We start from the raw sequence: 23,762 nt of genomic DNA on the forward strand, positions 1-23,762 counted from the left end.
AATTCCGTTGTGGTCCGTGGTAGCGGAATCAATAATCGGCCATTATTGATTCCGCTACCACGGACCACAACGGTATTCGGAATCCATATCGGGATTCTCCGCTAACCGGAAGCCGAACTTTAGACGCCGAACTTAAAACAGAAGTTTGCTCAACACTAGTCTCTTTCTCTTCGGAAGAGGAGTTAACTTGTGTTTTTTCCCCCAGAAAAAACACAGAAATTGTTAAAGTCCATCAGGTCAGGGGACCATGATGTTGACGCTGGGGAGTCCTCTGATCCCGCCGGTCAGGCACAGCGTGTTTTTAAAGGCGGATGAGACCCTTCTTTCCGTCATGCGGATGGAATGGAAAAGGCCTGAGAAGGGTCCGGTCTTGACCAAAAAATTCAAGACCATGTTTCCCATGGTGAAATCCTAGACGGAATCGAGGGGTTCCGTTCCCAAGGACATGGCTATAGCCAAATTGTCCATGCGCACTCTGGTGCCAGCAGACAATGGGTCTAGTCTGCAAGACTCCCTTGATAGGAGGGCAGAGTGCACTTTAAGAAGAAGCTATTCTGCAGCTGCAGCTTCCGCATCTACCGCTATTGCGGCCACTGAGGTTTCTTCCTTTCTCCGGGCCCGCCTAAACCAGATCCAGACGGATGTCGATCAGAGAATCTCGCGTGACGACATCTTGGCCGCTTTCAAGACCGCTAATCTAGCAATGGATTTTCTGTGCGACACCGCACAATTACAATTAAAATTGGCGGCCAAATCCATGGCCCTGGTGTCAGCAGCCCGCAGGCCATTATGGCTCAAACCATGGGTCGCAAACAATGCTTCCAAATATAACCTTTGCGGTCTCCCCTTTGAGCCGGACCGCTTGTTCGGCTCAGAATTAGATAAAATGATGGAGGGCCTCTCCGATAAGAAGGGCAAAAGTCTTCCCCAGCAGCCCTTTCGGGGGCACGGCAGGCTAGACCGTGGCGGTAGGTCTGGCCAACACGCAAGATCGCGTACAGACTGGGGGGTGCAGCGAAGAAATTCAAAGCGCCCTCGCAGAGGAGCCAAAGCCCTCCTGACTATGGGCCTCCCCGAGGCTCTTGGTTAGCCCCCGCTACTCCTGCCGTTCTTCCAGAAGTATTTCAGATCCCTTGCCCCCTTGTACCTGTCGGGGGGCGTCTGGCCCACTTCAAGGAAATTAGGGCCAAGGAAGTTCTGGACCCTTGGGTCCTAAAAGGTCATATCCAAGGGCTACCTAATCATTCTCAAATATCCTCCTCCAGACAGATTCATCAACAACCGGCGCTTACAACCTGCCAAGCAGGCAATTCTGGAGTCCTACATTTAGGACTACATTCTCAAGGGCACACTGGAGGAGGTTCCGGCAGGAGAACGGGGCTTAGGGGTTTATTCTCCGATTTTTCTAGTCCCCCAAAAATCTGGAGATCTCAGGATGATTATCGATTTGAGATTTTTCAAATCGATATATAAAGAAGGCAACGTTTCGTATCGAAACTATCAGGTCAGTTGTTTACGTTCTCAATCCTGGAGACGTGATGACAACTCTGAACCTTAAGGATGCATATCTTCACATCCCGATCCAGCCTGCTTCCAGGAAATATCTCAGGATCGCGGTCCAGGTCTCAGGGGTCTGCAGGCACCTACAGTTCATCGCCTTGCCCTTCAGGATCTCTTCTGCTCCTCTCACCTTCACCAAGGTAGTGGTTTCGGTGGTGGCAGCTTTGAGACTTCAGGGACTGACCATAATTCCTTATCTGGACGATTGGATCCTAAAGGCCTCTTCGGTTCCAGTCCTTTCCCACCATCTTCATATTGCTATGTCCTTTCTGGTCCGCCTAGGGTGGATCATCAACTGGCAGCAGTCGAACGTGAGCCCGTCGACTTCGGTAACCTACCTAGGGTTTATAGTCTACTCCGTTGGGAGGTCACTCCAGTTGACTCCAGAAAGAAGAACTCGGATTCAGGACCTGGCAAGGTTCTTATCTGTTCCTCCTCAAGTTCCTATCCGGACTCTCATGAAGATGTTGGGGTTCATGTCAGCGGCTGCGGATGCAGTCCCTTGGGCTCTGTGGCACCTCCGCCCTCTACAGTCGGAGGTCCTTTCCAAGTGGGATGGCAGCCCTGCCGGGCTCGATTCCAGGTGCTCCCCGTCTTGTCAAACTCGAAGCTCCCCGAGATGGTGGTTCCATCTCCTGGGCGGGAAGTCTATAACCCAGCCATTCTGGGTCATATTGACAACGGACAAGTCCCAAGTAGGCTGGGGCGCTCACCTAGACGATTTCCCAGTCCAGGGGACTTGGTCTCCTCAGGAGAGGCTACTCTCTTCCAATCTCCACGAGATTCAAGCCATCCGGCTAGCCCTCCTTCACTTCGCCCCCCGAATCTGGGGCAGGGCGGTAAAAATAGACAATATGACTGCGGTTCTGTACATCAACAAGCAGGGTGGCACAAGATCTCTACCCCTCCTTTCGGAGATCGGGATGAATCTTCGGTGGGCAGAGTCGAACCTTTCCCACCTGTCTGCCATCCACATTCGAGGTTCTCTCAATATGATCGCGGATCGCCTGAGTCACGGTCTACCGACGATGGAGTTGTCCTTGCATCCGGAGATGTTCAGGCAGATAGTCCTCAAGTGGGGTTTGCCAGAGGTAGATCTCATAGTTCAACACCAAGGTGGAGAGGTTCTGCTCCCTCTACAGGGAGGACAACCCCCTGGCGATAGATGCTCTGTCAATACCGTGGTGGTTCCGGCTGGCTTACATCTTCCCTCCGTTTTCCATGATACCGAGGGTATTCATGAAAATCCGTCAGGATCAGGCCTTGGTGATAGCAATCATACCGTTTTGGCCCAAGAGATCCTGGTTTACCCAACTCATTCAGATGAGTCAAGGGCATTATTGGAGGCTCCCCCCTCAGCAGACCCTGGTGTCGTGGGACACTCATCTCTGCCCAGATTCAACCTGACAGCCTGGAGGTTGATCAGTCCCTTCCCAGAATAGAAGGGCTCTCAGAGTCGGTCCTGAGAACATTGTCACATTTAAGAGCAGACTCTACCAAAAAAGACTACTCCAGAATTATGAGGATCTTCTCGTCTTGGTGTGCCTCTAAACAGGTGGCGTTTGCAGATCCGCCCATCTTTGTGATACTTCAATTCCTGCAGGACGGCCTTGACAAAGGCCTTGCTCCATCTACTCTAAAGGTCCAGATTTCTGCCATTTTGGCCTGCCTCCTCCAGAGATCCAGTCAAACATCCGTTGGATATCTCGAGATGCCTCCAGATCTATGTGGATAGATCTAGGGAGTTCAGGATAGATGAGAACCTCTTTATCCTGTTCGCCGGTAGGTCTAAAAGGCCGTAAGGCGTCCAAGACTTGTATTAGTCGCAGGATTAAGGCGGCCATAAGAGAGTCCTTCGTTTCTCAGGCATTGGATCCTCCAGAGTTTGTGAAGGCCCATTCCACTAGGGTCGTCTATTTCTATTGCTGAAAGAAGTCTCCTTCCTCTGGATGCAATCTGTAAAATCTGCCCCTGGAGCTCCGAATCTACCTTCATCTCCCACTACAGACTGGTCATGCCCTTTGGGTTAACCAATGCTCCTGCGTCTTTTCAACACTTTGTCAATTACATCATCTGGTGGGGAGGTTTGTCGTTGTATAACTTGATGACATACTAATTTATTTGCCTAATATGGAGACTCATCAGGATCATGTGAGAAAGGTGTTACAGATCCTAAGAGAGAATAAGTTGTATGCTAAGATGGAAAAGTATTTGCTACAGGAAGTGCAATTTCTGGGTTATCTGCTCTCATCCTCAGGTTTTCGCATTGATCCAGAGAAGCTCCGTGCTGTGTTGGACTGGGACCGACCCGAAAATCTAAAAGCGTTTATGCGGTTTTTGGGGTTTACCAACTACTACTGTAAATGTATCTTGAATTATTCATTGGTGGTTAAACCTTTAACAGACATGACTAGGAAGGGTACTGATATTTCTATCTGGTCTAATGTTGCATTACAGGCTTTTTCGGCTGTGAAAGAATGTTTTGCTTCAGCCCCTATTCTGGTTCCAAAGGACACGTCTCACCCATTTATTGTTGAGGTTGACGCGTCCAAGGTAGGGGTAGGAGCAATCTTGTCGCAGGGTCCTTCACCCAGTAAATGGCGCCCATGTGCATTTTTCTCTAAAAAACTCTCGACTGCTGAAAGGAATTATGATGTGGGGAAAAGGGAATTGCTGGCCATTAAGTTGGCGTTCGAGGAATGGCGTCATTGGTTGGAAGGAGCAATTCATCCTATTATGGATCACAAGAATCTGGCCTACCTGGAGTCGGCTAAGTGACTGAACCCAAGGCAGGCCAGATGGTCATTGTTTTTCACCAGATTTAACTTCATCGTCACTTACCGCCCTGGGGTTAAGAACGTCAAGGCGGATGCTTTGTCGCATAGCTTTCCTGGGGGTGGGTGAGTCTAATTACCCTAGTCCCATTTTATCTGAAGGGGTAGTCATATCCGCTCTTTATCCTGATCTCGAGGCTAGGGTACTGGAGGCACAGGAGGAAGGATTGGGTTGTCTATGCCCTGTCATTACCTTTAAGGCATCAGAGGGTCATCAGGGTTTTCTAGGTTCCTGTGTATGGGCATCTCTACCATCGAGAGGTGCCCATACAGATAGAAGTTAGGGCCAGGAGCAGGGTTTTATAGGTGATGACCCTTTTCCTTCCCTAGCGGTGAAGCCTAGTGTATTTCACCTTCCTTCTTGTTGTCTTTTGGTGTTCTCCCCTACTACATTTGTGACAGGTACTCTGTAGAGCACCCAAGCATCCCAAAAAGTGTTCTACTCGAGCAACAGAGCACTTTGGTGCTCGATCAACACTAGTAGGGGGTCATGATTAATGACCCCCTTAGTGCCAGGCACCCCCACAGATCACTGCGTTCGCCAACATAGGGACACTTTACGATTAGCTTATTGTCAAAGGGTCCTTCTAACAAGCAGGGATTGTCGAAAGCGGAGAACCCCTTTAAGCATAAAGCCATGCATTTTCTATAGAAACAGAGCAGCAGTAGGATGTGTGGCTTTCAGCATGTGCGAGACGCTCCCTACTACTGCCACCATAGTGGTCACGTGTAAACTCTGTTATTCTAAAGTGCGAGCTGCTGAGAGGAGAGTCCTCAAGAATTGGGCTTCCATGGAGAAACAGCTACAGATTCTCAGGTACTGGTCAATCACCATGTTACGACACCTCTAATGGGGTGTGGAAGGTATTACTGGAATATCCAGAAGCTTACCGATGGCTTCATATGTCCTGTATCTGTAGGAGGACACACTTACAGTACATAGCCACGTCCATCACTTCAGTGCAAGTTATATATAGAAAAGGGTTAATTCCAATGCACACTGATCAAACTGGAAATTCCAGATCCTGCAAATGACTCATTCTTGTTACGCACTATAGAAGAGACTCGCCACATACAACGATCAGCCCGAAGATAAAAATGTAAACTATGAAGTCACTGGGGATCAATGGTTTGGCCTTCAAAACTTTTAAAGAACACCTGTCACCAGCGTCAACCCTATTAAAACCACACCTTCTGTTTGGTGGGGAAGATACCTGTCATGTGAAAACTGATTGAGGGAAAAAACTAACAAAAAAAAAAAACTTATGCATCATGCAAATGAGGGCTTCAGGGCACCAAGGGACAGGCCTAGCCCCTCAGTGCACCTCAGTTTTCCAGTGCTGGCCACATCCTGCTGAAGCCCTCATCTGCATGAAGAATATTTTTTCTCAGTAATGCCGCAAACGATTGCCATAAGGCAAGTATCATTTCATCAGCAGGATCCATCCTACCAGGTATAGTGCCTACCTTTGCCACCATTTTTTTATTTATTTTTTAAACATTGCTGTGTGCCTCCATGGGTGCAGCCTCCTTTGAGTAGTCGGATCAGTAGTAGTCAGTCATGTGTTACTTCTCCGCTTGACAGCTTCACCACTCACCCAGGAGGGATCAGACTAAACAAGGGCAGACCCCATTATCTCCATGCAAGTGTCACCCCTGGCAGAGATAAACACAGGGCTGCAAGGCCATGATGCCAACCTGTGAGCTGGCCTGTAAACGGCGAGGTGGAAGGCTGGGACTCCACCGTTCTGAAGATCTGGTCATCTTCTCCCATCTGCAAACGATTTGGATATAAATAACAGGAGCAGGCTTGGCCGTTTCCAAATTTGTCAAAGAATTTAATGAAGACTGGAGAATCCACATGGGAAAACTCTCCACATGAATTTCGGAACGTGGCAGCTCCATTCTTAGGATCAAATCCCATGCTCAATATCCAGGAGTTTACTATGGATGGCCTGTACTTAGGTTAGGTAATCAGTATCAGATGGAGTCTGACTCCTGACACCCCCGCCGATCTGCTGGGTTTGAGAACCAGAACCAGGCACGGGACCTAGAGAGCTCGACCGCTGTGCCCGGTTACTGCAGCCCTGCTCCTATTCACCTGAATGGCCGACATGTAATATGACACATATCAGACATGACTGACCGTCCCTATACATATATGGCTAGCAAACAGGGCTAAGAAAAAAGCTCATTTATTAGAATGAAATGATCGAGATCATCCCTGGTTGTGTCCTGTAACAGTCTAGCACGGCGTCAGCGCCGCCATTAATAACTCCATCTTATACACAAAATGGCGGCCCTCCATTTTATTCCACTGAACCTCCTTGTAGGGTCCTCGCAGGTAATTCCACTTGGTGTCCTGCAGCACGTCGCTCTTGGGGACCTCTTTACTGTGACATCGGGGGAACTGCACCATGACTTTGCTGCCGCTCTCTGGTCCGTTGCGCACTGTAAGGAGAGTATACAGAGAAGCCATAGTTAAGCCTCATTCACACGTCAGTGTTCGGTCAGTGATTTTCAGCCAGAACCAGGTGCGGCTCTAAACACAGAACTTTTGCAGATTTTTTTTATTAAAGAATATGACATAGCGAGCATACGGTTTAGCAACTAGTGAAGCTTTAAAGGGAACCGGTCACATTGAACATGGTGTCAGAGCTGCAGGTTATAGAGCAGGAGGAGCTGAGCAGATTGATGTATAGTTTTATGGGAAAAGATTCAGTAAAACTTCAGTTATTCAGTTAAATTCCTGCTTGTTCTGGGCTTTGAAGTCCAGGGGGCGGTCCTAGTGGCTATCTCTGTATACAAAGTCATAGGGAGAAGGCTGTCAATCACGGATAGGACCGCCTCCTGGACTTCAACGGAATATAAATGAATGAAATGCAAGTTTTGTTGAATCTTTCCCCATAAAACTATACATCAATCTGCTCAGCTCCTCCTGCTCTATAACCTGCAGCTCTGACACCATGTTCAATGTGACCGGTTCCCTTTAAAGGGGTTTTCCCATCACAGACAATGGAGGCATATCGCTAGGATATGCCCCCATTGTCTGATAGGTGCGGGTCCCCGCACCTACAATGAGAACGGAGCAGGGAAATGAACGGAGGGAGTACTACGCATTCGCAGCCGCCCTCCATTCATTTCTATGGGGCCGCCGAAAATAGCCTGGCTCGGCTATTTCAGTCTGCCCCACAGAAATGAATGGGAGCAGGGGCCGCGCGTGTGCGGTGCACTCCATTCACTTTTATGGGAGCAGCGCTTGGTCGTGGACAGACCCCGGGAAATCCAGGGTCCTCCAGCCACAGCTCTCCCCGCTCCGTTCTCGTTGTAGGTGCGGGTCCCACCACTACCCTATTAGAAAATGGGGGCATATCCTAGCGATATACCCCCATTGTCTGTGATGGGACAACCCCTTTAAAGAAGTATATTGATGACCTATCTTTAGGATAGGTCATCAATATCAGATTGGAGGGGGTTCCAGTGAAATAGAGGGAGCTGTCCCACTGAAGTGAATGGAACGCTGTAGGTGTGATTACACTGCTTGCTGCTACACTGTCGATGGTGAGCAGTGAGGAGAACACGGTGCTCATACGAGTGCTGCGTTCTCTTCAACCAGCTGATCCGATATTGATGATCTATCCTGAGGATAGGCTATCAATATAGCAAAAGCAGAGTCTTTAAGTCCAGCATGACATAGATAGGAGATAGATGAGACAGACCTCATTACATAATGGATTCTTCACACTAAATCTTTACATTAATAGGCCACAAATGACAGGAAATCTATGTCCTCCTAATGATGGGAGGCACTCTATCAGTCCCAGGAGGCGGCGCAGGCTCTGACCAGCTCATGGTGACGGAGCTCTGCTATATACAGAACGGTGCTCCACATGGCAGTATATAACACCGCCCTCTGTGCAGCAGGAACAAGCCATATACAACTACAGAACAACAGCCAAGGGCAAGACTCGAGCGATTGTCTCTGGAATCTGAAAGCAAAAGGGAGCTTGGAGTAGTGACGTCCTGCGCCTGCACAATGTGTGGTATCCGGTTCTGTGAGACTCCGAGGCCACAGAAACAGTCACAGCATAGGACGATAATCACCCTCTTATGGTTCTGTGATTTGTTCCTATTACTTAGTGCAGAATCTTGTAACACAAGCAGTCCCTTTCACAATTCTGCAACCTCCAGAGCTGAAATCCCTGAGCACTGCTCACTGGATGAATGCTAACTATGGTGAGTGCACCCCTCTCCCTAAAGGTAGGGCCTGAGAATGCAGGAAACCATGAGAGTCAACGGTCCACGTACCTGAAACAGTATAATCCCCATTTGGTGAAGCCACAGTTATCGATGATGGGTTGCCAACGCTCTCTACTGGGCCAAGACCAACATGGTTGCTGAAGCTGAGGACGTGCCAACCCATGACTTTGGCCAACTGCTGAACGGCGAGGATCTGGTGCTGAGACATCTGAGAAAACACGAGACAGCAATGAATAATAAGAACCTGTCCGGCTCCTTGTAAAATACAGGATAAGCAGCACTCAGACCTTTTCAGTATGCAGCAAGCGCCCTCTAGTGGTGGCAGAAGAAAGAGAAAATGGCATCATGTAAGGGATGGGGGGAGTGTTATCCAAGTTCTAAAAATTCACTGGCTATCCTTAGGATAGACCATCAGTAGGATGGTTACTGAGTCTTCAGACAACATTGGATATGACATATCATAGGTTTTGATCAGTGGGGGTCTGAGTGCGGACACCCGACCAATCACTAGAACTAGGGGAGAGATGCGCTTGCATAGCCCAGTCTCTCCTCGCTGCAGAAGACAGAAATGAGACAGGCTTTCTATTGAACCCATCTCCTATGACGAGAGCGAGCTATGGCAGCGCTTCTCTCTCCTAATAGCGAGAGCCGAGACCCCTACCGATCGCTAGAACTAGGAGATGAGCTCACATCGCATGCTCTCTCCTCACTGTACGAGAGACGGAAGTAAGACCGTTGTATAGACTTTCTATTGAGGCAGTCTCCTACAATGAGAGTGCGCTATAGCAGCGCTGCTCTCCTCTTTGTGAGCACCGGGACCCCCACCGATCTCTAGTACTAGGAGATGCACTCACGTAGCATGCTCTTCCTTATTGCAGGAGACGTAAGCGAGACTGGAGCATAGGCTTTCTGTTGAGCCCATCTCCAATGGCAGCGCTTCTCTCTGCTCATAACAAGAGACCCCCACCAATCAAAACCTTTTAAAAGTTTTCTGAAAACTCAGTGACTGTAACTCGGTGGGGGCCTGATTCTTGCACCAAAGCCCCTCCAAACAGCCGATTGTTGGGGCAGTGGTGCTCGGGTGAGCGCTGCAGCCTCTTATGTCCATTGTGCCATACTGTTCTCAGTGGCACTGCTTGGTAATGAATGGGACAATGCTGCGATATCCTGCATCGTCCCGACTAAGACTGCCCGCAGGTAGATGGACCAATGTAAACAATGAAGAGGCTTGCGTAAGGGTCATGGCCCCTTCAAACAGCTGATCGGCGACGGTGCCGAGAATGAGAGCATGCCGATCTGATATGGATAGCCTATCCTAAGGCTAGGCCACCAGTATTCTGATAACCCTTGCTTTCATACATTTGACATGTGCTCACAGGTTTCCCCGCACACGGACAAAAGTACTAGGCAAGCGTAATTAACCAGCGTAGAAATCTGCAGGAATGTAGGACACATGGGAGACGTCACCTGTGACAGGAGGAAGTCCTGCAGCTCCTGTTCCTGATGGGACAGGGTGATCACTCTCCCATCTCTGTGCACAACTCTTATCTGATCCACCCCGATGTTCAGCTGTAACTGAATGGATCTGGAGGAAGAAAAATGACAAAGTGAAGCAAAAAGAAATCGCACAGTGCTGATAGTTCAATATGAGCGCCGACAATTGCGCCAGGATGTCGGCTGATCGGGAAATGACCAGGAGATGGAATATCTAATCCATAGTACACAAGTAGCAGAGTGTGTGCCTGAAAGGTGTCCTTTCTGCATTATATACATTGTAACATGGTGTCTGGTGAAGTACTGCAGGGGGTATACATCTCATCCAGAACGCTCAGATGGGTGATGTAAAAAGAATCCCGAAAACTGGGTTGTTTCAGTAAAGTGCAGTTTGCCGAGGCACGTTGTTCAAAGTGTACGATGGGCTGGATTTTTAAGGAATGGCAGATAAGTGTTGTAGTGGGTTCTGCCATTCCCTCGCTTCTCCAGCACACCACTTTCCCCAGATGTAGCTGCTGGGCTCATTTCTGGGGGAATAAATACAGGAGTGCCTGGAAACTGTGACTTGTACTCTTTAACCATTGGGGGCCTGTAAAGTCGGTCATCGCCGACCCCGACCCCCACGCGACATTATATACACTGTGGCAGATCCTGTTAAATTTTCTCCCCCACTAAGGACATGGATTTCACCTCTAATGCATCAGGGGTCCGCAAGCAGTCTATCTTCAACTGCTGCGAAACGACAACTCCCAGTATGCACAACATCCTGAGAGTTCTGGTTTTGCAATAGCTTGAAAGACACAGGGGGAAAGAGGAGTTAAAAGTTTGTAATTTAAAGGGGTTGTTCCATGACAACAACTTATACTGTATCCACAGGGTAGGCGATGAGTGTCTGATGTACTTGGCGGCAGCCCCTGAATGGAGTGACTGACAGCCGTGCCTGCTGCTCCATTCAAATGGGGAACGTGGACCCCCATTCCAGTGATCAGATGGTGCACCAGTAGCCAGCCCCCTGCCAAATCAGACACTTATCCTCTATCCGGTGGACAGGGGATAAGTTGTGGTCATGAGACAACCCCCTATAATACAATCACTCACTTGCAGATCTGTTCATAACCTTGGGAAGTTATTAAGACTTTCACGCTAGACTCATAGACATCATTGATACTTGACCAATGGGCTTGGATTTGGGGGTCTTCGATTTTGCTGGCCAGGCTGTCTATAGTGCGGGCCGCCCTATAGTAACAGGAAAAAAAACAAAAAAAACACATAGGTTAAATGAGCATTGGACACCTCAGCACAGAAATGTTCTCCACAATTACAGTACAATGTATTGTGCTGCCCCTCAGTTATTCCTCCTTGAAATGTAAATTGACAATTCTTGTCAATACATTTTATCCCCACACTGACACCAGTGGTTGTCTTAGGGCTCGTTCACACGAACGTTTTTTTGCGTCCGTATAAGGTCCATATACGGAACCATTCATTTCAATGGTTCAGCAAAAAAAAACAAAAAAAAACGGAATGTACTCTGTATGCATTTTGTTTCCATATTTCCGTTCCATTCAGAGATAGAACATGTCCTATTATTGCCCGCAAATCACGTTCCGTGGCTCCATTCAAGTCAATGGGTCTGCAAAACAGAACACATATGGAATGTACTCCGTATGTCTTCCGTATCTATTGAAAATGTTATGCCCAGCCTAATTTTTTTCTATGTAATTACTGTTTACTGTATATGCCATACAGAAAAACGGAACTGAAAAATGGAATGGAACCGGAAACACTACTGAAACAAAAAAACGGATCCGTTAAAAACGGCCCGCAAAAACACTGAAAAAGCCATACGGTCGTGTGAACAATCCCTTACATTGATATATTTCCAGGAGGCATTTCTAAGGGGAGGGGCAAGAGTTTACTAAAACAGACAGGAAAGCTGGGAATGAGCTGAAACCATCAGTTGTCGTCTAGAAACCGATCAGTTAAAAGCGTAAACAGATGATGCCAACACAAAGCTTTTGGCAAATTTCTACTTTTGGCCATTACTGCTCTGTACCTAAAGAAACATATCCACTCACCTGGTCCGGCCGCTCGGCTCCAGCTCAGAAACTCCTCTTGCGCCCCATTCACATGTATGTATTTTGAAGTCCGCAAAAAATACGGATGACGTCCATGTCACATTAATTGTTTTTGGGGCGGACGCATTGTAACAATGCCTATTCTTGTGCGCAAAACAGACAAGAATAGGACAAGTTCTATCTTTTTGCAGGGCTGCAGAACGGACATATGGATTGCGTGCTGTCCGCATTTTTTGTGGCCCTATTGAAATGAATAGGTCCGCATCTGATCTGTAAAAAATGCAGATTGGATGCGGAGCAAAAATATGGTTGCCTAAAATGGGGTTTTAGTGATGCTTCCAGTGCCAGACATCTACATATCCATACGGGGTCATGTGCCGCCTGGGGACACGTGACTGCCGAGACCAGTGACCCCGTCTGGTGTGCATGCCCGGGACAGAAAGCATCTCTGACAGCAGGTCAGTGGTCTCGTGAGGTACACCGCAGTACTGCCAAAACTTAAAAAAAATTGCCAAAAGCTTGAATAACAGACGACATTAAGACATTTGCGAACAATTAGTTTTTTCCCAAAATCCTTTGGGATGGAAGAATAATGTCTGTCAATACAGAGTACGGCGACACCAATGTAATGCCGTATCCACAGATCATGTGACCATCTTATCCAATGGTTTTTAACGCTGTAGTATCCCACCCACTTACCCCTAACCTCTGCCGCACTATCATTTACACGTTATGCGGATGACCAATCCAGAGAATAGATCAGTCTGAAAAAAAACGAGATTTTTGTGGACTCGCCTAGAAAATCTCTTTCTCGCTTAGTTCATTGGGGGACACAGGACTGTGGGCATAGCTTGCTGCTGCCGCTAGGAGACGACACTAGGCTAAAAAGTGTTAGCTCCTCCAGCCTGGAGAGAGCATATCAGTTTGTGCCCAAGCAGTAGGAGGAAAAGAAAATCAGAAATGGAATAACATAACAATAACCAGCGAGTCCGAACCCAAAACCGAGGATCCCACCAGTTAAACCGCCGTCACCTGCGGCAAAATTAGAGAACAAACAAAAGGGTGGGAGATGTGTCCCCCAATGAACTCAGCGAGAAAGATTTTACAGGTGAGTCCACAGAAATCTTGTTTTCTCGCTTGTATTATTGGGGGACACAGGACCGTGGGACATCCCAAAGCAGTCCACGGGGAGGGATAAACCACATACCCATGGAAGTCACAGCTGCAGGAGTCTAACATACCGCAATGGCCCAGAGCGGCGTCTGCAGACTCAAAACGTATGCACCTGGTAGATCTTGGCGAACATGTGAAAGGAAGACCAGGTTGCCGCTTTACACAACTGCAAAGCGGAAGCCTGGTGGAAACTGGGCCCAAGAAGCGCCCACCGCCCTGGTCGAGTGAGCCGTGATACGGAGGAGCGGAGCCTTGCCCCGGGACCGATACGCCTCAGCAATGGCCAAGTGGATCAACCTAGCAATCGTTCCTTTGGAGGCTGCCAAACCCTTGCGAGGACCCTCAGGGCACGAACCACATCCAGCTGGTGGAGGTCCCGTTCCCTAGGATGTGAAGGCGAGGGACAAAATGAGGAGAGAACGATGTCCTTGTTGACATGGAAGACGGAGACTACCTTCAGAAGAAAAGAAGGCACAGGGCGAAGCACTGCCTTATCTTGCTGCAAAACAAGAAAGGGCTCCCTACAGGAGAGCGCAGCCAATTCAGACACCCGTCTGATGGAGGTGACCGCCACCAGAAAGGCAACCTTCCAGGAAAGAAGGCAGAGAGAAACCGTGTCAAGAGGCTCAAAGGGAGCTGATTGGAGAGAACCAGGCACAAGGTTCAAATCCCAAGAGGGTAAAGGGGGGCGATAAGGAGGGACAGTGTGAGCCACCCCTTGGAGAAAAGGTCTTAACCGGAGGTCTTTTGCGCCAGAGGTAGCTAGAAAAAGATTGAAAGCGCTGACACCTGCCCCTTAGAGAACTAAGACCAAGACCCAAATCCAACCCCATTTGCAAAAAGGAGAGGATCATGGGAAGGGAAAAAAGGAGCGGAGGGAGGCAACGGTCCGCACAGAAGCGCAGGAAAGTTTTCCAAGTGCTGTAATATATCTTGGACGACGTTGGCTTCCTGGCCTTAATCATGGTGTGAATTACAGAGAAACTACGCCGCTTCAGAATGGCGGTCTCAATAGCCACTCCGTCAAACCTAGCGATTCTAAATGCTGGTGGAAGACGGGTCCCTGAGTGAGAAGGTCATCCCTCAGTGGAAGAGGCCACGGAGCGTCGCCTAGAAGACGAACGAGATCGATGTAGTAGACTCGGCGCGGCCAATCTGGGGCGATGAGAATCGTCTGGATGCCCTCCCTCCCGATTCTGCAAAGGACCCGGGGTAGGAGAGGAAGAAGGGAGGGTAAAGCCGTCCCATGGGGCCACCAGTGCGTCTACTGCACATGCCCGGGGATCTCTTGTCCGTGAGGTGAAGGTGGGAAGCTTGTGGTTGATCCTGGATGCCATCAGATCCACCTCCGGACGGCCCCAAAGGATGGAGCTGAACACTTTTGCGTGCAGAGACCACTCGCCCGGGTCCATGGTCTTCCGGCTTAGGAAGTTCGCTGTCCAATTCTCCACTCATGGAGTGTAGACCACCGATAGAGCTGGTTCATGTTCCTCCGCTCACCTTAGAATCTTGGCCGACTCCGATATCGCCGCCTGACTGCAGGTTCTCCCCCTAATGATTGGTGTACGCCACTGCTGTGGCATTGTCCGACTGGATCCGGACCGGCAGACCCCTCAAGAGAGGAGTCCAATGTGGCAGGGACAGATGGATGGTCCGAAGTTCCAGGATGTTGATGGGCAGTCTGGACCCCAACGGAGACCATTTGCCTTAGACAATTCGAGGTGGGAAGATTACGCCCCATCCGATGAAGCTGGCATTGGTGTTGATGACCGACCATGAGACCGGGAGAAAAGATTTGCCGGAATCCAAGTTTGGAGTTGAGAGTAACCATCTGAGGGTTGACTGCACCTGCAGGGGAAGAGAGATGGTATGGCCCAAGGAACTCTGTGTCTTATCCCAGGATGACAATATCGCCCGCTGGAGAGGATGGGTGTGAAATTACACAAAAGGGAGCACCTAGATGGAAAAGACCATCGTACCCACCACTCACATGCAAAACCGGATCGACGGACGCCTGTGACCGGAGGAGAAGACGAACCGACCGCTGAAGGGAAAACCTCTTGTCCCGGGGGAGGCGGACTACTGCTGCGGCCATGTCGAGGATCATGCTGAGGAAAGTGATCCGCCTGCTGGGGGGCAGTGATGACTTCTGGAAGTTCACCAACCAGCCAAAACGAGCCAGGGTGATGTGTAAACTGTCCTCGTTCTGACCGAAGGTCGCAGCCTTGACGAGGATGTAGTCCAGATAGGGGATCAGGGTAATGCCTCTGGAACGAACCAGAGTACTCACCCCATCTTTTTCCTCTTCCATTCACCCTCCCTTGGTGGACCAGCAGGGTCACCTCTTCAGCCGCTGGCACCGAAGTGGCAGGGAGCTAGCATGGAGGGAGGGCTGGACCCAGGTGACCCTTCGGCTGGCGGGATGCAGGAGAGCGAGGCTGCCCTGGTCCACTTTTTCTTCTTGTGGAAGGCTAGACGGGGAGGGAAACCCACCAGGCCATGCTCCCTGGGGGAACAGGGAGGCTAGGCGATTTTGTTCCCCCTACCTGTAAAAATGGGAAATTAAAACAAAAAAAGAGCAGAATTGTCTGCCTCCTACGACACTAAGCTAAAAACTGATATGCTCTCTCCAGGCTGGAGGGGGTATAGCTGGTGGGAGGAGATAACACTTTTTAGCCTAGTGTCGCCTCCTAGCGGCATCAGCAGCTATACCCACGGTCCTTTGTCCCCCAATGATACGAGCGAGAAAGGTGGATAACCCCTTTAAGTGGCTGCTGCTAGCTGTTGGATATCAGATTACTGCTGGAATATTAGGGCTGAATTACACCAACAGATTTTCTAACCAATCATTGGTCAGATGATATTGGTCTGATAGGACATATATTGGTCAGATAATCTGCTGGTGTAATACAGCCCTTAGAGCATGGATGTCAAACTCATGGCCCTCCAGATGTTGCAAAACTACAACTCCCATCATTCCCTGATAGCTGTAGTATGCCCAGGCATGATGGGAGTTGTAGTTTTGCAACAGCTGGAGGGCCACGAGTTTGACATCCCTGCCTTAGAGGGTTACAAAGATGTCATGCTGCCAGGACTTTATGGTTCCTGGCAGTTCAACCTATGGCACATCCACTGATCCTGAGAATGATCTTCGGGTACGTTGACACTGGTTTTTGTTGTGATGTGAGGATATCTTGATATACACCTCTAATAAATACAGTTATATAGGCGTCCATCGGCTGCATGGGTGCCTATGGATATGTTTGATGAATGTAGTGCCCGTTGTCCCACTGCATGCGGACATTGCTGGAAAGAACCCTCCGTATGCCATGCACAGAGGTTCTCCAGCCACCTGGATCTTGTGGTGGAACCCAAGGTTGGACACCCATCAGAGTGATGCTTCATGATCCTAGAAACTCTTAAAGGGATATTCAGTCGAGATACGTTATCGCCTATCGACAGGATAAGGGATAACTATTGGATTGGAGGGAGTCGTACCACTGAGACCCCACAGATCACTTGCAATGATGGGGACCTCTGAAATGAATGGAGCGGAGGGGCGGCGAAGCGCATGTGGACAAAACTGAACTGATAGGACGGAGTGCACCAGAATGCATTCAGTTTTGTTGCGTTCCCATGACGCACACCAAAGTGCTGCAAGCAGCGTTTTTGAGTGCGTCCTGGGATGCGGAGCAAGACGGATCCGTCATGACTCACAATGTAGGTCAATGGAGACGGATGCGTTTTCTCTGACACAAAAGAAACCGGATCCGTTCCCCATTGACTTAAATGGTTTTAGAGACTGATCCGTCTTGGCTATTTTAGAGATAAAACAATTGGATCTGTTCTCAACGGATGCAGACGGTTGTATCATCATACTATGGCATGGGGCTGATGGCGCTGGCTGGGGTACATGATGATGGTGGCAATGGCACATAGGGCTGATGGCGCTGGCTGGGGGACATGATGATGGTGGCAATGGCACATGGGGCTAATGGCGCTGGCTGGGGGACATGATGATGGTGGCAATGGCACATGGGGCTAATGGCGCTGGCTGGGGGACATGATGATAGTGGCAATGGCACATGGGGCTGATGGCGCTGGCTGGGGGACATGATGATAGTGGCAATGGCACATGGGGCTGATGGCGCTGGCTGGGGGACATGATGATGGTGGCAATGGCACATAGGGCTGATGGCGCTGGCTGGAGGACATGATGGTGGTGGCAATGGCACATGGGGCTGATGGCGCTGGCTGGGGGACATGATGGTGGTGGCAATGGCACATGTGGCTAATGGCGCTGGCTGGGGGACATGATGATGGTGGCAATGGCACATGGGGCTAATGGCGCTGGCTGGGGGACATGATGATAGTGGCAATGGCACATGGGGCTGATGGCGCTGGCTGGGGGACATGATGATGGTGGCAATGGCACATAGGGCTGATGGCGCTGGCTGGAGGACATGATGGTGGTGGCAATGGCACATGGGGCTGATGGCGCTGGCTGGGGGACATGATGGTGGTGGCAATGGCACATGGGGCTGATGGCGCTGGCTAGGGGACATGATGGTGGTGGCAATGGCACATGGGGCTGATGGCGCTGGCTAGGGGACATGATGGTGGTGGCAATGGCACATGGGGCTGATGGCGCTGGCTGGGGGACAGGATGATGGTGGCAATGGCACATGGGGCTGATGGCGCTGGCTGGGGGACATGATGGTGGTGGCAATGGCACATGGGGCTGATGGCGCTGGCTGGGGGACAGGATGATGGTGGCAATGGCACATGGGGCTGATGGCGCTGGCTGGGGGACATGGATGATGGTGGCAATGGCACATGGGGCTAATGGCGCTGGCTGGGGGACATGATGATGGTGGCAATGGCACATGGGGCTGATGGCGCTGGCTGGGGGACATGATGATGGTGGCAATGGCACATGGGGCTGATGGCGCTGGCTGGGGGACATGGATGATAATGGCCATATAATTTGTATACATACAGGAGAAAATAATATATTGCGATATAATTTGAAGCATGTGCGATATAACGATATATCGCGATATATTATTTAGATTTTAGGCCATATCACCCAGCCCTAAGTTGTACCCTATCCTGCAGATATGGGATAACGTGCTACATCCGGAATACCCCTTTAAAGATGGTAATAAATACTGAGATTACGTTAGGAAGGCTCTCATCTTCCCTGCCACCACTCACCTGCTCCTGAGGAATATGTGCTTGGCCTGTTTGATGATCTTTTCCAGGAGGCCTTCGCTCTGCTGCAAGGTATTAAGCTCATTCTTATCAAAAGCCTGAGGCCCAGCAAGTCGCATCCTCTTGTGACCAAACGGAGCGCTCGCTGGATGGGGCATGACAATGTTACTCAGCGTCTGCTTGTGGAACTGAGAGAATGAAATGGACAAAATCCAGGATATTGAAGTCAGCCATGCCAGTAGTGATTGCTATGGCCACCAGCAGATCCCCCCCGATCGCTCACCTCTCTGATGAGCTGGTGCAGGTTGTGCTCTAGGACATACAGATGATCCTCTGGGTTAATCTTATCTGAAGACAACTTCTGAGACTTCTTGTCATTTGTGGAGTGACAGAAGGATATAGAAAGCTGGAGGCCTGAGAGCGAGGAGAGACAAACACACGGACGTTACAAGGATGCTGACTTTCGGGGGGCCTTTGTGCCAGACCCTCACACTGCTGGACCTTTGGAGGGAAGCATTTACCTGCTCCCCCTACTTCGCGCCCCGCTGTCTCACCCTGGTCTCTCTGTGTCAACATCCTGTTTAACGTGGGTCAAGTGGCTGCTGCGTTCAATGACAGACCACAGCGGTGACATGTCCCACATGACGCACAGGGTACACATCACTGCTGCGGCCATTCACTGGCTGCAGCAGCCACGTTACCTGCATCAAACAGTATGCGGACAGGCAGAGACCAAAGGCATCGGGGGAACGAAGGAGCAGGAACCCAGCGGCAGGGAGCAGGGAAGTATGCTTTCTTCTGCACGGGTAGTGCAGGGAGGTGAACAATCCCTTAAACCTCTGGATGACCAGGACCACCTATGGTTTAAAATGGTCCATCGCTCCAGTGCATCAAAAGGAAAAGTGAAGCATGTGAGCAAATCGTCTTGATTCAAAACATCCTTCTGTATTGTGTCTACAGCTCCTGTGCAGACCTACCCGTCTCCATGGTTACAGACTACAAACAAACCCTGTGTGTAGTCTGTTACTCTGCTCTGCCCTTTTTATATTGTAACCTGGACAGAAGTGTGGGCCGAACAGGTTAAAACGCTGCCCTGTTTGTTTGACCTTAGCCATGTGAGCCATGCAAATCACATGTAGTCACCGCAGCCTCGGCTCTGCTATGTGTGATCCCACTCTCCTCTCCATTTCCCCAGTATTCACAGCAGGCCTTCCTTCCCAAAAATACCCATTAGTCCCATGAGGTCCTCCTTCCACTAGAGATCACAGCAGCGCCACCCTACACCCCCTACCTCAGCAGCCAGTCACAGCACCTCTCACTTCACAGCAAACTCATGTCTCCACTCACAAGACCATCACAACAGGAGGCTCACTGGAGATGGATTCTGTTTATATGGCCTCAGTTTATCGTATATATATTAATTGGATGGCTTTGATGGATGTCATACAGGACAATCTGCCACCCATAAGGTCCTACTGTAAAAAAGTGCATTTTACTGGATACTTCACTATAAATGAGGCTTAAGCTGTAGCTCCCTCTAGTGGCAGCTGCTTTAGCTGCTGACAGTCAGAATGTATTATTCAACGGGATGGCAATGTGCTTTTAACTTATTCTCTCTTTACAATAGTAAGTACGCTTCTGATCTGTGGGGTCTGACAGTTGGGACCCCCACACATGACAAGAATGGGGGTCCTGATACCCTGCATAAACGGAATGGCGTCTAGCATTTGTGCAGTCACTCGATTCATCACTACGGGAATGAATACTCTAATAGTGATGAGCGAACTTCTGTTTTAAGTTTGGCGTCTAAAGTTCGGCTTCCGGTTAGCGGAGAATCCCAATATGGATTCCGACTTCCGTTGTGGTCCGTGGTAGCGGAATCAATAATCGGCCATTATTGATTCCGCTACCACGGACCACAACGGAAGTCGGAATCCATATCGGGAACCATATCGGGATTCTCCGCTAACCGGAAGCCGAACTTTAGACGCCGAACTTAAAACAGAAGTTCGCTCATCACTATACTCTAAGTGTTAACATGCACGGCATGGACTGGTGAATGATTTTTTTTATTTTTTAGTTCCTGCAGCCAATTACATTTCTTCAACCATCAGACAACCCCTTTAACGATGTACTCCCCCCCCCATTAAAGAGCATCGGTCAGCAGGGTCAACCCAGGCATATTGTCTGGAAGGGTTGATCATGCTGAGTGCAAAGGGCTCCTCTCTTGCGATGTGTCTGAATTGAGGAAATTCTACTTTTATGCTAATGAAGTGCTCGGAGCACTGAGGGGCGGGGCTAGCTCCTCAGAGTACCGCTTCACCCCCCCCTTGTCACTTGCTTGCTCTGATGGCTGGCCCAGAAATCTTGTGCGTGTTCCAACAGGAGCTCGGATCTCTGTAATGGGACGGCCTAATGAGATCTACTGCAACTCTTTGACGCCACATGCACAAAATTTTACGGGCAAGTATCGGAACAGCGGGGATGCCTAGCCTTGTCAATCACTGAGAGAGGGGGTGACTAAGTGGTGCTCCAAGGGGCTCAATAAACACGCATTGGAGAGGGTTCCTTGTACTCAGCATGATCAACCATTCTAGGCACTATGCCTGGGTTGCTAGAGGGCATCTGTCAGCAGATTTGTAAGGCCGAATGCACACGGCCGTGGAACATGGACGTGAGCGGTCCGTGGTATCCCGGCCTGGATTCCTGCTGAGCGCAGGAGCGCACGGCGTCATTGGTTGCTATGATGCCGTGCGCTTCATGCCGCCGCTGTACTACAGTAATACACTCGTATTGTGTATTACTGTAGTGCAGCGGCAGCACGAAGCGCACGGCATCATAGCAACCAATGACTCCGTGCGCTCCTGCACTCAGCAGGAATCCAGGCCGGGATACCACGGACCGCTCACGGCCGTGTGCATTCGGCCTTACTAGAGGCTCTGCTCTCTCTGCAACTGCTGCGTCCTCTGCACTTTGACAGGACAAGGCGAGAAGTTTTTACTGCCTGGCCCCGTGAATGAAAGTGCAGAGAGAGCTCTTGGTGTAACGGCAACGCCCCCATTGCTCTTAGAGGCTCATTTGAATATAATAAAACAATTTATCTCAGTAATGCGGGCACATATAAACATGGGACCAACACAGATGCCTTCAGCTGCCAAGTGCACATGTAACAGGTCAGCCAGTGTCATAGGTACAAAACTGCTGACAGATGCCCTTTAAGAACAAATGGCGGATATATACCATCAGTACAGGGACTTGGCACCCCCCCCCCCAAACCAAACATACAATACAGCGAGCAAGCTGCATACAAAGCAAGCCCCGTACACAATGTGGGAAGTGTGGAGCGCCAGAGAACAGCCTGTGCACAGCGAAAGATGGATGCTGGGCTAGTACAAAGGCTGCCAAGGAAACGGCACGACGTGTCAGCTCTCCGGCTGTGCCTCCCTTTATGCCAAGGAGCCTCCGGTGTTCCAGCTCCATAAAATAAGAAGGTTTTACCGGGGGCACAAAGAATGAACCACGGGGGAGGCTGCATTTACAAGAGCAGAAACGAGGGGCTTGTCTAACATGGAAACGTACGCAACCGAAAGAGATCGCAACTCCCTCCCCGAGGCGCTTTGTTCTCGTGTTTATTAACTATAACCGGGCGTAAAACTTATTCGCATCCGAGGCGCTTTTTTAAAGAAACAAAATAGAAGAAGAAAGTGTTAAATACAAACTAGAAATGATTTAACACATGATGTGCCCTGGGAGGCAAAGTCAGGATACAACATGGAAGAGAGGGGTTAAAAAAGACAGTGGTTATGGAAACAACTATTTTATCCCCATAATGATGTGGTCCAGTTCTGTACTTTTATACTTAAAGGGGTTGTCTCACTTCAGCAAATGGCATTTATTATGTAGAGAAAGTTATTACAAGGCACTTACTAATGTATTGTGATTGTCCGTATTGCCTCCTTTGCTGGCTGGATTCATTTTTCCATCACATTATTCACTGCTTGTATCCAGGGGTTACGGCCACTGTTGTAGTGCAGATACAAGGTGGCCGGGAAGGGAGCTACTGTGCATGTGTCCCTGTGCATGCTCCCACAATCCCAGCCACCAGAGAGGCCAGTGCCTCTTCCTATAGTGTGCAAGCACGGCCACGGCTGATGGATTGCAGGGTGGACGTAACCATGGAAATGAGCAGTGTATAATGTGATGGAAAAATGAGTCCAGCCAGAAAAGGAAGCAACATGAACAATCACAATACATTAGGAAGTGCCTGGTATTAACTTTCTCTACATAATACATGGCTTTTGCTGAAGTGACACAACCCATTTTGAAGTCCATACTAATGCACTATACATCAAGATCCCCCGGAATAGTGGCAGCAGGCAGCCTTAGGGTCCATTCACACGTCCTGTTTTTTTTCATCCTGAAAAACGGTCAGTTTTTTGCGGATCCGTTGTTCCTGAAAATGTTTCCGTATGTCATCCGTTTTTTGCGGATCCATTGACTTTGTATTGTACCAGGATCCGATTTTTCAGGACAAGAATAGGACATGTTTTATATTTAAACGGACATGCGGAACGGAACAACGGAAACGGACAGCACACATTGTGCTGTCCGATTTTTTCCAGGACCCATTGAAAATGAATGGGTCCAGATCTGGTCCTGATCTGTTTCTGAAAAAACTGAACAGATCAGGAAAAAAAAAACGGACGTGTGAATGGACCCTAAATATGATTTTTTTTAATCAGCACCTGTCAGCATCCACTCGCATGCCCACCACTAATGGACCAGCCACTCGCACGCCCATCACTGATGGACCAGCCACTCGCACGCCCACCACCGATGACCAACAACGCGCATGCCCACCACCGATGACCAACAAAGAGCACACCTACCACCGATGACCAACAACGCGCACACCCACCACCGATGAACAGCCACTCGCACACATACCACCGATGAACAGCCACTCGCACACATACCACGTCAATGTGGTTTTCAGTCGAAATGCGTCTGCGCTGCACTGTGTCTGGTACGCCTAGACTCACCTTAGGGTCCATTCACATGTCCGCATCCATTCCACAATTTTGCAAAACGGGTGCAGACCCATTAATTTTCAATGAGGCTGCAAAAGATACAGACAGCACACGGTACA

General features: G+C 49.5%; 1 protein-coding gene across 2 annotated transcripts in view; it reads right to left on the bottom strand.

The window, feature by feature from the left end:
• Positions 1–6,573: 6,573 nt before the first annotated feature.
• MED17 (mediator complex subunit 17) overlaps positions 6,574–23,762 on the bottom strand; it is a 50,379-nt gene continuing 33,190 nt past the window's right edge. For both annotated transcript variants that reach the window (XM_044286159.1, XM_044286158.1), the window contains 6 exons: positions 18,897–19,027; positions 18,617–18,801; positions 11,247–11,384; positions 10,122–10,239; positions 8,703–8,862; positions 6,574–6,845 (listed from right to left, as the gene is read on the bottom strand). In XM_044286159.1, the coding sequence (XP_044142094.1) occupies positions 6,640–6,845; positions 8,703–8,862; positions 10,122–10,239; positions 11,247–11,384; positions 18,617–18,801; positions 18,897–19,027 (938 nt within the window). In that variant the 3' untranslated portion in view covers positions 6,574–6,639. The remainder of the gene's footprint in view (positions 6,846–8,702; positions 8,863–10,121; positions 10,240–11,246; positions 11,385–18,616; positions 18,802–18,896; positions 19,028–23,762) is intronic.

This window comes from Bufo gargarizans, chromosome 3, assembly GCF_014858855.1.
Source record: "Bufo gargarizans isolate SCDJY-AF-19 chromosome 3, ASM1485885v1, whole genome shotgun sequence".
In the NCBI taxonomy this organism is placed as follows: Eukaryota; Metazoa; Chordata; class Amphibia; order Anura; family Bufonidae; genus Bufo; species Bufo gargarizans.